This window comes from Spermophilus citellus, assembly GCF_964194105.1.
Source record: "Spermophilus citellus genome assembly, chromosome: 8".
In the NCBI taxonomy this organism is placed as follows: domain Eukaryota; kingdom Metazoa; phylum Chordata; class Mammalia; order Rodentia; family Sciuridae; genus Spermophilus; species Spermophilus citellus.
Window position 1 is genome coordinate 62,420,115 of NC_138189.1, and position 14,655 is coordinate 62,434,769.

At 41.0% G+C, this 14,655-nt stretch overlaps 1 protein-coding gene across 6 annotated transcripts in view; it reads left to right on the forward strand.

Moving 5' to 3' along the window:
- The window catches only part of FRAS1 (Fraser extracellular matrix complex subunit 1), a 448,933-nt gene that overhangs the window by 375,825 nt on the left and 58,453 nt on the right, over positions 1-14,655 (forward strand). For all 6 annotated transcript variants that reach the window (XR_014023287.1, XM_081304117.1, XM_081304120.1 and 3 more), the window contains 7 exons: positions 2,582-2,706; positions 2,996-3,136; positions 5,889-6,116; positions 7,980-8,093; positions 10,190-10,340; positions 11,919-12,078; positions 13,825-13,993. Coding sequence is in view for 5 of the 6 variants with exons in the window: in XM_081304117.1 (XP_081160243.1) it covers positions 2,582-2,706; positions 2,996-3,136; positions 5,889-6,116; positions 7,980-8,093; positions 10,190-10,340; positions 11,919-12,078; positions 13,825-13,993 (1,088 nt within the window). In the remaining variant the exon portion in view is untranslated. The remainder of the gene's footprint in view (positions 1-2,581; positions 2,707-2,995; positions 3,137-5,888; positions 6,117-7,979; positions 8,094-10,189; positions 10,341-11,918; positions 12,079-13,824; positions 13,994-14,655) is intronic.

Below are 14,655 nucleotides of genomic sequence, written 5' to 3' on the forward strand. Positions count from 1 at the left end.
TCTGGATGGCTCTTAGAGAGAGCACTCTCAGCAGACATAGGCTTTGGCATTAGACTGCCTGTATTTCAACCCTAGGGTTGCTCTCTTATTAGCCATGTGACCTTGAGTAGGGCACATAACTCTTTAATTATATTTACTGTTATAATCAATAAAAATGGGAGTAATATGCCTAACTCAGCCTCCCAGAGTTGTTAACAGATAAAATTCAACAGATATAAGCAAGTGTGAAATAGTGTTCTGTCTGTGGTGGGTGCTTGACTAAATTGGGAAAATCCCACTAAAATGCCGTTGAACTGGGAAATTCTCATTAAGACCAAGCCTAGGGCTCTCACAAACTATTAGTGAAAATGTAAAATGGCTCTACCACTTTGGAAGAACAACTTACCAATTTCCTAAAAAATTAAGCATGTACTTAATTAAGTTAAATAAATTAAATGAAGCATATATTCCAGCCAGTCCATTTCTAGAGATATACCCAAGAGCAAAACCTTGGGTCCATACATAGACTGTACACAAATAACCATAGCAGCTTTATATACAATATCCCCAAACTGGAAAAAATAAAAAATAAAAAACCAAATACCCATCAACAGGTGAATGAATAAACAAATTATGATACATCCTCACAGTGGAATACTATTCAACAATAGCAAAGAGTAAACTATTAATACCTGTTGGATCTCAAAATAATAATGCTAAGAGAGAGAAAGCAGATCCAAAATAGTACATACTATATGATTCTATTTATTAAAATGTTGAGAAAATGCAAATGAATCTATCATGACAGAAACAATTCATTGAGTGCTTTTGGATGAGACTGGGGATGGAGAATGGAAGGGTGGAAGGATTACGAAGTGTCACTTGGAAACTTGGGGAGCAATGGATACATTCACTCTTTTAATTGAGGTAGTGGTTTCACAGAAATGCCAAAGCTTATGAAATTGTGCACTCCTCTAAATGTGTGTAATTTACTGCAGTCAATTTTACTTCAATAAAAAAAATGTTTTTAAAATAAATAAATATAAAAGAATTGATCGCAGAGCTTTCTTCCCAAGAGAAAAGCAAAAACTTAGCATTGTAATTGGTCTTGGACTCTCATAAAGGCAACAGTGAATAGGTGACCAGTTGATTGTGAGAATCCAGATAAATATTTTCTCATGAACTGTGAGTATGGTTTTACAGCAGAGGGAAGAGATTTAAATTTCTCAGTGCAGTCACTCTGAAGTTATTAAATTTTTTAAAAATGGTATGGATTTCTGTCCAGAGTCACAAAACAAAGCTATAAGACAGTGGGCTGCATTTCTTGCCTGTCAAGAACTGATATAGCAAGCACAGAAATATAAAATGCCTCATCAGAAAATTAATGCCCCAATATTCAGAAGGCTATTGTATTGGGTGACAAATTTCAGATGATAAAGAGAGATGCAAATGTAAGCTGTGTGGTTTGAGTTTTTTTTTTTTAAGATGAAGCAGAGATACTGCTTGTCACACTTAACTTTATAAGAGTCAAATAGAGTCTCTGTTTTTTCATAGAAAAGCCAGACCGGTTTTGCCAGGCTTAATAATGAAAAATAATAAATCTCAGGGAGCAGCAAATGAATTTCAGGGCTAAACTAAAGACTTGATTAAATGGATTAATTTTCCAATACCCAGGATCAGAAAGAGAGAAATTATGCTAAGGGACTAAAAAATACATGTTTTGTTTCTATCAGAACTGGTACAGAGTGTGTGTCGTGTACCCCAAGATGGAAGCAAGGATTCTGTGCTCATTTACTAAATGTTGTTAGGCGTTCAAAAACAGATGGTGTATGTTAGTAGAATACCTTCTCATTATTTCAAATTGTTTTAGTTGTTTTTTAAAATGATGCCACCAAAAAAATTGCATGATGTTTTCTATATCATGTTAATAAAGGACACTATTTTTCTAGACTATTTTCACTTTGATATAGAATGATTATTCAAGGCCCAGAGTCATGCAGAAAGTTTTGTTACTGCCTGACTGGCTAAAATTGTCGATGAGAAGCTAGGATCATAGTCCTGGGAGTTGAAAGGGACCTTGAAAGATATCTAGTGAAATTATGGAGACCAGGAATGGCTCACCAATCACAGAAGCAAGGCTAAGTGTAGCCAAGCCTTATAGCTGCAGTGTTCAAAAGCTAACCCCTCGCACAATATTAAAAATTAGGTCAGATTTCCAGAAAGGACTGTGAGGTCATAGGGGACTGTAAAACTGAAGAGAGAGGCGTTTGGAAAATAAGGCAATGGCTCTGCCTTTCACAGACTTTACCTGCGTACTTAAACCCCAGGAGAAAGGAGAGTAACATTTACGGCACACCTGCTGTTGGCTTGGCACACAGAAGCTGCGATAATAAAGTTAACATGTCTCCCACAGAACATATGCTGCTGTAGGGGAAAAAAAAAATCACAAACCACTTCATGCAAGGTCTTCAAGGGCAGAACATAAATGCTAAGGGAAAAATACAAAGGACTTCTCTCATTCTCTCCCTGTGAGAGCCTGACCTTTCCTTAGCCTTAGAAGCATTTTGACATTCTTTCTGTTTCTCTCTTCTCCTTTCACCAGGTATCCAGATTAGTTCCTTTACTCAGGCTGACCTGACTTCACGAAACGTTCAATATGTCCATTCTAGTGAGACGGAGAAGCATTCTGATGCCTTCAGCTTTGTGCTGTCTGATGGAACCAATGAGGTAAGCCAGGCTCTAGATTCCATCCTTGAGTGGGTATTGATTCCTTGCTGTCTTTGAACGGAGTGGGCAGAGACTAGTAATATGAGGGCATCCATTTCCTCTGTTCTCAGCCAACAAATAGAGGCACCCTTGGACAGCCACCTGGCCTCTTTCCTAGAGTACTCACTTGTGGGATCCTGGCTGGTCAGGCATGCCAGGAATGGTGTGAAAGGGAACTCAGGGAGCACCTGCCTTCTTATTGGGTAGTGCTGGAGACAGGTATCCCACCTGCACTTTTCTGCCATCCTAGGTGTCTCAGACTTTCCATATCACTATTCATCCTGTGGACGATTCGCTGCCTGTGGTACAGAACAGGGGGATGCGGGTGCAAGAGGGCGTGAGGAAGACCATCACGGAGTTTGAGCTCAAGGCGGTGGATGCAGACACAGAGGTAAGAGTACTCCCCTAGGCTCTGGCTGAGTGAGGCTGATCTGGTGGCCACCTTTGGTCTGTAGCTGTTGCATCCTGAGGGGGGTGCTCAGTGGTGAGGTGAAAGCACCTCAGGAATGTGGCCCTGAGGACGCCATGCCTTCTGGAAAAGGGGAACTCATACATTTAGGATCAAACCATTTTTAAATCCTTCCTGAAATCCTAAGTACATTCATCCTCTCCCCTGATTACATGTAGCAATCCTCTTAACATGCTGGCTTTTTATTATGATTCATAGAAAATCAGGTGGATGGCATTTTACCTGGTATTTTTATTGTTCCCTATTAAAATGAACAGGGACTTTCTGCACCTGTGCACCTTTGCCTCCATGTCAGCCCCTTGATCCAGACCTTTTTTTATTTTTATTTTTATTTATTTATTTTTTATTGATTGTTCAAAACATTACAGAGCTCATGATATATCATCTTTCATACATTAGACTCAATTGGGTTTTGAACTCCCATTTTTACCCCAAATACAGATTGCAGAATCACATCTGTTACATACTCACATTATTACATAATGGCATATTAGTGACTGTTGTATTCTGCTACCTTTCCTATCCCCTACTATCCCCCCTCCCCTCCCCTCCCCTCCCATCTTCCCTCTCTACCTCCTCTGCTGTTGTTCAATTCTCTCCCCTTTTCCCCCCTCCCCCTTGCCCCTCATAACCTCTTATAATTTTGTGTATCATTGAAGGTCTCCTACCATTTCCATATGCTTTCCCTTCTCTCTCCCTTTCTCTCCCCCCATTCGTCTTTGTTTACTTTTAGTCTTTTCCTCATGCTCTTCCTTCCTGTTCTGTTCTTAGTTGCTCTCTTTATATCAAAGAAGACATTTGGCATTTGTTTTTTAGGGCTTGGCTAGCTTCACTTAGCATAATCTGCTCTAATGCCATCCATTTCCCTGCAAATTCTATGATTTTGTCATTTCTTAGTGCTGCATAATACTCCATTGTGTATAGATGCCACATTTTTTTATCCATTCATCTATTGAAGGGCATCTAGGTTGGTTCCACAGTCTCCTATTGTGAATTGTGCCGCTATAATCATTGATGTGGCCGTATCCCTATAGTGTGCTCTTTTAAGGTCCTCAGGGAATAGTCCGAGAAGGGCGATAGCTGGGTCAAATGGTGGATCCATTCCCAGCTTTCCCAGGAATCTCCATACTGCTTTCCAAATTGGCCTCACCATTTTGCATTCCCACCAGCAGTGTACCAGTGTACCCTTTTCCCCATATCCCCACCAACACTTATTGTTGTTTGACTTCATAATGGCTGCCAATCTTACTGGAGTGAGATGGTATCTTAGGGTGGTTTTGATTTGCATTTCTCTGATTGCTAGAGATGGTGAGCATTTTTTCATGTACTTATTGATTGATTGTATGTCCTCCTCTGAGAAGTGTGATCCAGACCTTTCTGATGGCAGTGAGTATCACAATCTGAACATCCTCAAAGACTAGGCTTCATACACCCAACAGGGCATATGGAGACTAAGCCCTTGTTCTCATGATGCTTCCAGTTTATATTTATAATATATATTTATAATTTATAATATTTTAATAATTATAACCTTTATTTATAATTATAAATTATAATATAATTTATAATATATTTATAATTATAACCTTTGGACACAATTCAGTTTGTGTGAAAGCACACATTACACTTATTATAATACAGTAAGACTATAATACAGAATCATGTGTATCCTTCTCTGTGCACTCATTCATTCATTTATTCATTCTTGATCAAATATCTATTATGTCTTGGCTCTAGGATCTGCTCTAGATGGTAACAGCAGAGCTGTGAGCAAAACAGATAAAGTTCTAGGCTTCGGGAGTTTGCAACCTTTGGTTGAGGGGAAAGATAGTAAAAAAAGAGTAGATCCTGTCAGATATGATAAGTGTTATGAAGAAAAACATAAAAGGTGAGGTAAAGGAGATAGAGATTAATGGCTGTGCTATTAGAGTGGTCAGGGAAGGCCTCTCTGAGGAGGTCATATTTGAGTAGGGATATCATTAAGACAAAGAGCAAGCTATGCAGTTACCTGGGGAAATTCACTCTCCAGGTAGACGAGCCCAAAATGCAAAAGTGCTGCAGTCAAATGCCCTTATATCCCGAGAATTGCAGCAAAGGTTACAAGAGACCAAGAGGCTGAAACCCAGAAACAGGCAGGAGGCAAGACTAAGGCCAGGGAGGGAGTCTGAACCAGGTCACAGAGGGCCTTGTTGGCTCAGGTCAAGCCTCTGCATTTTACTCTAAGTTGCTAAAAACTCCTGAGCAAGGTTTTAGGCATCTCTTTTTCCTTCTATAGGTCCCTTTAGAATCAGCAATTAGAGATGAGAGATTCACTTCTGTTATGATGCATATGGGATTCTATAAAGTTTGGGAAAAACAAGGAAAATAGGTGGGAAGCAACTGGATGGTTTAAAAGGTCTGTTTCCTGTCATCCTGGTAGCAGTTAAAAATTTAGGCTTCCCCCCATGACCTGAAGAGAAGAAATTAAATATTTTAGCTTTATAACTGAAGGCACCAGAATATAAGACCAATTGGGTAAAACAGATGGTTTCTCTCTTTCACTTTGTTTTTGCTATCTATTATAAAATGCAACCCTATTTGATAAACGTCTTTAGGTTCTATTACCTTTGGTCACCTGTTGGTCACCAATCACTCATCGGCTTTCTCTTGTCAATTTCCCTTCCATCCTGGGCAGGCTGACTCTGTCACCTTCACCATTGTGCAGCCACCACGCCACGGCACCATCGAGAGGACCACCAGGGGGCAGCATTTCCACCTCAGCTCCACGTTCACCATGGAAGACATCTACCAGAACCGGATCAGCTACAGCCATGATGGCAGCAACTCCCTCAAAGACCGCTTCTCCTTCACTGTTTCTGATGGGAAGAACCCCTTCTTTATCATTGAGGAAGGAGGAAAAGAGGTGAGGGGTAAAGGTAAAGAGGGAGAGACCTGGCAACACATACCTGAGGTGGGGCAGCACGTGGATTTTTCTATCTGGCATAATGTGCAGTTGTGACTGTGAGCTCAGAAATATACTGGCCTTGGGCAAATTACTTAACTTCTTTCTCCAAGCCTCGGTTTTTCATCTGTAAAACAGGCACAGTAATAATTGCCAGCTTCAAATAGTTTTAGGATCAAAGGAGGTAATCCTCATAAAGTGCACATTTAATAAAAGATGATAATTGCTGTTAATGCTGTTATTTCTCCTTTTTTGCCCACTCTTTACTCCTTGAGTTTTCCTTTCATCTGGTTTTTCAATAATATCTTGTGGTTCTAGATTCTGTCTCTGTTTTTGGACTAAGACCCTCAATCCAACCAGAGATTCTCTGTCTGAAAAATAACAGCAGTTAAGAGCATGACTTTTAATCATGCTCTTAAGATACTGACTTCAGTTCTGCTCTGTCATTTACAAGCTGTATGAGTCTGTAAATCATTACACCTTTCTAAGTCTCAGCTTCCCTATCTGTAAACTGGGAGTGATACCTACCCTCCTTGTGTACATAAAGCACTTAGTTCCATGCCTGGCACACGGGAACCATCAGATAATCCGTGGCCATAATCGTCATTGTCACCATCATTTCAGGACCAGCTTATGTAATCAGTAAGAGGTTTTTTTCTCTTTCAATTATGCAATTGCCAAATTCTCCATCCTGAAAGAATGAATCCTTCCCGACCCATAGGTATCCAAAAGAAACTTCAAGATTCCCTTCTCTACCTTCCCTGCCATTTCCTCATTCCTTCATTCCTTAACAGGTCTCCTACAGTACCATAAATGCCCTTCTGGGCTGGGGGTGTCCCTCTTCCCCAATCCTTTATATCTGACTCAGCGGTTTTAATGAGCAACTTGCTTGTTCCCTACTGGACTTCCAGGATAGTGGGAGGATCTACACTCAGTCCTGCAGAGTTTCTCTCCCTTGCTGATGATCATTGTTTTTCTGAAAGATTTTGCTGTGTCCTTCACAGACAAACAGAAGGTCATTCTCAGCTGACCGGTGCAGTGGGTGGCTCTTGGGATTTCCCTGCACTGCAGCTCCGCCTGGCAGCTGTCACTGTGTTACTGTGTTTCTTCTCTCCCACTGTCCCTGCTCCCCAGTTAGTTTGACTTTGAAAAGAGAATAAAGATTTCAGATGTCTCAGTAAGAGGGCTGCCCCTCTTATAAACAGAAAAGACTACAGCAGGTCTTGCAAGGGTCATTTTAAAAAGGAAAATTATTTAGGAAATAATTGTTATAGGAAATTGAAAAGCCAGCATCCTGCTGTTCAGGTTCGAGGTGGCCACTCAGGGACAGCAAGGTGCCCTGTGTGTGTGTGTGTGTGTGTGTGTGTGTGTGCGTGCGTGCGCGCATGCACCTTCTTTCCATAAGTGCTTTTATTCTTGATTTTTTTCCCTGTCCCTTACCCCGAGAATTACTTTCCTTCAAAACAAACAAGCAAACAAGAACAAGAACAAAAACCTTGAAGAGGAAAAGGGAAAAAAAGAAAATGTTTTCCCATGGAATCCTCTTTTCATGTCTGACAATCAATCCCACCTGGAGATGTCAACATTAACATTTTAAAGATCATTTTTGTCAGGCCTGATGAAAGTGTTAAGAAGGTCATTGGAAGGAAAATACTCTGTATTATTTTATCTTGGGACAATGTTGATTTCAAGTAAACATGGCGATGGCACAGGGGCTGGGGTGTGGCCCAGAGCTGGAGTGCATGCCTAGTGTGTAGGAGGCCCTCATCCACCCCCAGCACCATGAACATCTGTGGATGTTGAGTTTCCTTTCTGCCCCTGCAGATCATGACAGCAGCACCTCAGCAGTTCCGAGTGGACATCCTCCCAGTGGATGATGGCACCCCTAGGATAGTCACCAACCTGGGACTCCAGTGGCTGGAGTATATGGATGGCAAGGTAAGGCCTGTCCCATCTACTCCAGTTCAACTCATGATTTTTACTCCCTTAATGAGCTGATTTTCCTAAGATTGGCAAGCTCCATGAACTTGGTTAGGATTCCTTATGAGCTAAGATGGTGCAGGATTGGTTGAGATTGAATGTGGTTTAAGAATGAAGTATTATTCAGCTATAAAGAAGAATAAAATCATATTACTTGCAGAAAAATGGATGGAACTGGAGATATGATGTTAAGCAAAATAAGTCTTGCTCAGAAAGACAAGTATCACAGGTTTTACTTCAAATGTAGAATCTAGGGAGAAAAGATGACATGAAAGTAACAGGGACACTATTAGAGAGGAGGAGGGGATCAGGAGGAGGTGGAAAGGGATGGAATGGAGGGTAATGGGGGATGGGTATGATTGAAGTATGTTATGTGCCTGGGTAACTATGTCATGATGAACCCCATTATTCTGTATAAGTAAAATATGTAAATATGAATAAATAAATAATATATATTATGGTGGACAGAATATGAAAAAAAATGGTTATGTACAGTTTAATACAAAAACATCCCCGAAATGTACTAGATCAACAAGGTGGAAGCTTTTGCTTGTTTTCACATATAGGGTGGAAGTATGAGTTCAGTCTGGAGTTCTGTCTGCCCAGTCAGAGATGTGGACTCCTTCCATCTTATTATTCTGCCATTACTCAGGGGTCGCTGTTGACTCCATAGCCACATTTTTTCTCAAATTCATCCACATTCCAGTGTGAGGAAAAGAAAAAGAGGGAGAAGTCAAGGACGAGGCACTTCATTTAAGCATCATCCTTTAGGTATCCTTTTCTGTATCATTCTGCAAGTGATACAGAAATTGGACATGTCACTTGTGCTCATTTTCTAGTGTCAAGAAATTGGCCACAAGGCCCAGCACATTTCATGGCGGACTGGGAAGAACGTCTCTAGCCTAGCAGGCGGGTGCTCAGTTCTACCTTTCTTAACTGCAGAGAGGGAGAGTGGACTTTGGAAAACTTAATACCTGCCAAAAATGAGAAAGAAGTTGGTGTTTTTTTGTAACAGAGGAATTCTATTTTATAAATTTCTTTCTCTCAACTTGGTCATTTTAAGGTATAAGCCACAATCTGCCCCTGGTAACATGTTACACACTAAATCCACATCTGCACCCAAACACATATGCGTTTCTTCATCTTAGTTCAGAACTGATTTCTTACTTGGGTGGGTGGTATTCCCTCGAGGCTGCGGCTGGTTTTTCCTCTCCATGGAGCTGATTAGTTGTCCTGGGTGTAACTGTTGCTCAAGAGCTTCCTACTAAACTGGTTCAGTTTCTAAAAATGAACAGCATTAGTGCAGATTCCTCTTATGACCTATCTGACTCTTCCCCCTCAATATTCACAATGATTCTGTTCCTCTCATTCACCAGTTTGGTTTCCACCATCCACTTGTACCCTACACCAGTGACCTCTATTTTGCTAAATTCAAAAGCCAATTATCTGCCCTTATCTTACTGAACCTACTGACATTTAATACTGTTGCTTACCCTCTTTCTTTCCTCAGATATTTGCTCTCACTAAATATTTGTTGAATAAATGAGTAAAGTTTAGCCAGTATATCGGGTAATGTTTCGGGGGTCGGTGGGGAGGGTCTGGTGCATTTATCCTATTCAATTTCAAACAATGCATTTGGTTCCTGTAAGATTTAAAATAGCCATCTTCTCTGTGTTGTGTGGTTCTTTTAAAGTTCCAACTTCTTTTCAAAGCCAAACTCAAATTTCACTGCCTCAAATCCCTCTCTGCTCACTTTCAGTGGAATTAATCTCTCCCTCTCCCAAAAAGTCTATAGCATTCTTTTTATATCTCCATTATAGCTCTTGCCATATTGACCTTGCTCCTGAGCCTCTCTTTCCCAATAAAGTGAATACCTCGAGGACAGAGGCTGGGATAGATTCTATCCTCATAGCATCCTCTGTCCTGACAGAATTTTCCAGGTGGTAAATGCGCTCAGTAAATCACTGTTGAACTGAATTAAATCTGAGTCAGAGGGTCTCGTTCCTGCTTTAATTCCCACTTCAGGAATTAAATTTAATGGGTTTCTATTCCAGGCAACCAACCTGATCACTAAGAAAGAACTGCTGACCATGGACCCAGACACGGAGGACTCCCAGCTTGTCTATGAGATAACAACGGGCCCCAAGCACGGCCACGTGGAGAACAAGCTGCAGCCGGGCAGGGCTGCTTCCACCTTCACCCAGGGTGGGGACCCCCCGGGAACTGAGAAATGGGAAATTTTCAAATGCCACTCTCTGTATCCCCCTGTTCTTTCTCATAGCCACTTGCAGCTACTAATGCCCAAGAAACCTGTTTGCAAACAAGTAGATCTTTCAGTGTCTAGCATCCACCTTGTCAACTTTACTGCTCCTTTTTCCCCCTCTTAAACTATGGCAAACACTCAGTCATCTTTACCAAGTCCTCCCTTTAAGTTTTGGCCAGGTTTTCTGGAAAGGATATGGTGTCACTGTTGGTTTATTTTAAAAACAAACAATAACCAGAGTTTATGAGAGATCTATGGTCCTGTGTGACTTATTTTTTATTCTCTAAGAACTATAGTGGTTGCTTTTGTTTGTTTTGTTTTGAGATGGTGATTCACTATGTTGCCCAGGCTGGTTTCAGACCTCTGTGTTCAAGCATTTGTCCCTCCTTGGCCTCCTGAATAACTGGGACTAGAGGCACACACCACCGCAACTAGCTTCTGTTGTTATTTTTTTAAATCAAATTTTTAGTTGAGAAATTAAAGTCCATGTGTATAGGTTGCTCAACAGAAACAGTTTCCTGTTTGGATTTCATAAAGCAGGTTGTTTTACATTTTTCTTTCTTCTAGTCCTCTTTTGAGGATGGGACTAATTGGGAACAGTCATTGCCACACTACATCTTAAATATTATGCTCCATATTTCTTTTTACCTCCTAGTCCTCAATCATGTATTCTCTCCTAGCACTTTCTTTTTTTCTTTTTTTTTTTTTTTTTTTTGGTACCAAGGGATTGAATTCAGGGACACTCGACCATTGAGCCATATCTCCAGCCCTATTTTGAATTTTTTTTAAAAATATTCTTCTTTAGTTGTAGAAGGGCACAAGGACTTTATTTTATTTATTTATTTTTATGTAGTGCTAAGGATTGAACCCAGTACTAGGCGAGTGCTCTACCACTGAGCCACAACCCCAGCCCCCTATTTTGTATTTTATTTAGAGATAAGATCTCACTGAGTTGCTCTGCTTTTGCCGAGGCTGACTTTGAACTTGAGATCCTCCTGCCTCAACCCCCAACCCTCTAGGATTACAGGCGTGCGCCACTGTGCCCAGCTCTCCTAGCACATTTTTACTTGTGCATTGTGTGTGGGTTGTTTTAATCCACTTCCAGTTTTTCTCATTATCATGTACCTTCCAAAGAACCTTCTTGAAGGAATTAGGACTGAGTGTGAGGCTACACACAGCCAAAGACTTCTCTTCCAACTCTTGAATTTGCCCTTCAACATTCTACAGTTATTTATGAAGTATTTTCAGTCAAGACCCTAAGATTCTTGCTTTCCAACAGCATAATAGTACTTTCTGTACATAAAGACAAGGCTTTTGTTTTTATTTAAACTTTATTTAAAATCTGAGTGAAAAATTATGTTAAATTAAGACTGTTTCATCTTTTGTCCTTGGAAAAATAAGGTCTGCCCATGACCCATGAGAAGAAGAACCTAGATGTGTTGGTTTGGGGATCTATGAGGCTGTCTCTGTATCTCCATGTTAATTCCAAGTGCATTCATATTGAGTCTTTTTTCTCACAGAGGACGTGAACTTGGGGTTGATTCGTTATGTGTTGCATGAGGAGAAGATCCACGCACTGATGGACAGTTTTCAGTTTTTGGTGAAAGACAGTAAGCCCAATGTGGTCAATGATAATGTCTTCCATATCCAGTGGTCCCTCATCAGCTTTAAATACACCAGGTACAAGTTACTATGCTTGTTGAGAAACAAATGAGGAAATTAGAAGAAATCAGGGTGATTTGGGGTGGAGGCACAGTTCTGGTTACCTGTGAAGAATGGTAGTGGTGGTGGTAACAATGGTGATGATGGCAGTGATCATAATAATATTTATTGAATACTGTACATACCAGGCACTGTAATAGGTACTTGACATACATCACCTTATTTACTTGCAATTTTGAGATTAAACCTCTTCTTATCCCCACAGCAGCAAAACAAGAAAAACAGAAAAAGGTTAAGTAATTTGCTCACAAAGTAACTAGGATTTAAGCTCAAACCATTGTGCTTTCCTGCCTCCTTTACAAGTATTTTTCACTTCTGTCTTCAAGTTTTTAAAAACAATCCAGTAGAACTGATAGTAAATTTTTAAAAAGACAATCAAGTTTGGAGAATAATCCCGGCCAACATCAACAAGATCCTCACCTTCTGTCTGTATTCTCTCTGTTCTCATACTTGTATTCTCCCCTAGCTCCTTTTATTTCTACAGAACTGTATATCAAAGTCACGGTGTAATGTGGTCCGCTCTTGAAGGTGTTTTCCTCATCTGCCTCTGGAGAGGCAAACAGAGAGACACTGATAGGTGAAGGTGGAAGACACACATGGAGCTGTCTTCATAGGTTAAATTATAACTAGGGTTATTATTTTTTCTGGGCCAAATAATTCTTTAAACTTATATACAGAAACTCACTACCCTAAGAAGTCAATTTCGTGACAAGTCATGTTCAAATTGGAACTCAGGTATAAACTTGCTTTCCTGGTCCCAGACAAAGGCTCTTCTACTCTTAGACACACTTGGAGAATTACGAAACAGTTAGAATCAACTTTAAAATATAATGTTTTGCTATTATTTGCCTTTTGGTTGTGTCTCCTTCAAAGTTACATAAATTCAGTCGGACGCATCCCTTTTTGTCTAACCTTCTAAGGTTTGATGGACTGAGTAATAGAGAGGGTCTTGGAGTTGACAATGGCAGAGGCATTTTGCCTAAAACCCTCACAGCAGCAAGACTCAAACCAAGATCCAGTGGCTATCCTGGGTGATTTAAAACAATGGCCAGCTCACTCCCTACTCTCCTGTGGCCTTTACAAACCTTATGAGACTCTTATGAGTTAATGGCAAATGACCTTCATTAGCCTCCAACTTGGAAAAGCAATTCAGATCCCTAGCAGTATACTAAATTCATCCCATCTCCTCCTCATTGACATAAAACTTCATTTGTCTCAATGCCTTTGTCACCTAAGGCTCAGGTCTCATGCTCTCACCTCTAGTATTGTCCTGGCTTCCTTATACATTTCCCTGATCTAGTTGAGTCAGTTTCCACTTTGGCTAAGTCTTTACTAGCCTTCTGCACACCTTCCCTAAAAACCCACTGGCCTATTCTGATTACTCTCCCCCAGGAGGGAAAGATTGTAATTTTTCCATGTCCTGAAGTCTGAAGTTCATGGCTCCTATGTATTGTCCATTTTGTAAATATCTGACTCAGCTCTTTTTCAAAATGGGCAAAGGTCTACATCCTTAGTGTCCTGGTCCATTTGGCACTGGGTGTGTTCCAAGTAAACAAAGGTTCCTTAGTTCCCATGGGGCTTCTTGAAGGCACAAAACTGCCTCTTTGCCTAACACCAATAACCAGATGAGCCAGGCATTGAACAAGTGGTTTCTTCACAGCAACGGGGCTGATTTTCAGTGACTGCCTTTTTGTGTGTTCCTAGCTACAATGTCAGTGAGAAGGCAGGGTCTGTCAGCGTCACTGTGCAGAGGACGGGGAACCTGAACCAGTATGCCATCGTCCTGTGCCGCACTGAGCAAGGCACAGCCAGCTCCAGCTCCAGGGTCACCTCCCAGCCTGGACAGCAGGACTACGTGGAGTATGCTGGCCAGGTAGGTGGGCTACAGACCTGATCCCTGAATTTACCTGATCCATCAAGGTCCAAGATGATGGGAGCTTGGGCTTCAGTTAGATAGTTGGAGAGAAGTGAATGGATTGGAAAGATTAGTAAGAATTGATAGGATTTAGCAGTGGGTTAGATAGTGGGGCAGAAGGGAGAGATGGATAGTGATGCCTCTTACATAGAAGAGGAGCCAATTTGACAGGTGTGGTGCTGTGACTTTGCCTTGGACATGTTAAGTACGAGTTGCCTTAGAAACAACAGGTAGATGGATGAATAGAAGGGCAGGGACTGAGGGAAGGAGTCTGAGGTAGAGAGAGAAATTTGCAAGTCATCTATGTGCCTGTGGTCCTTAGCACCAAGGTGACAATGAGTGAGAAGAAGGAGCTGTGAGGAGACTGGGGATGTAACTCAGGATACAGTGTGTGCTTAGCATGAGCAAAGCCTTGGGAACAAGAGAGAGAGAGAGAGAGAGAGAAAGGAAGAAGAAGAAGAAGAGGAGGAAGAGGAGGAGGAGGAGAAAGGAAAATAGTCCATTCCTTTAGGGCAAAGGGCCCTGTATTTGTCCTCCTTTATGCTTGGCATTTAATACTTACTCAATGTATTTTGAAAGTAATTTCAGTATTCTATGGTGACACAAATCTCTGTAAGAGA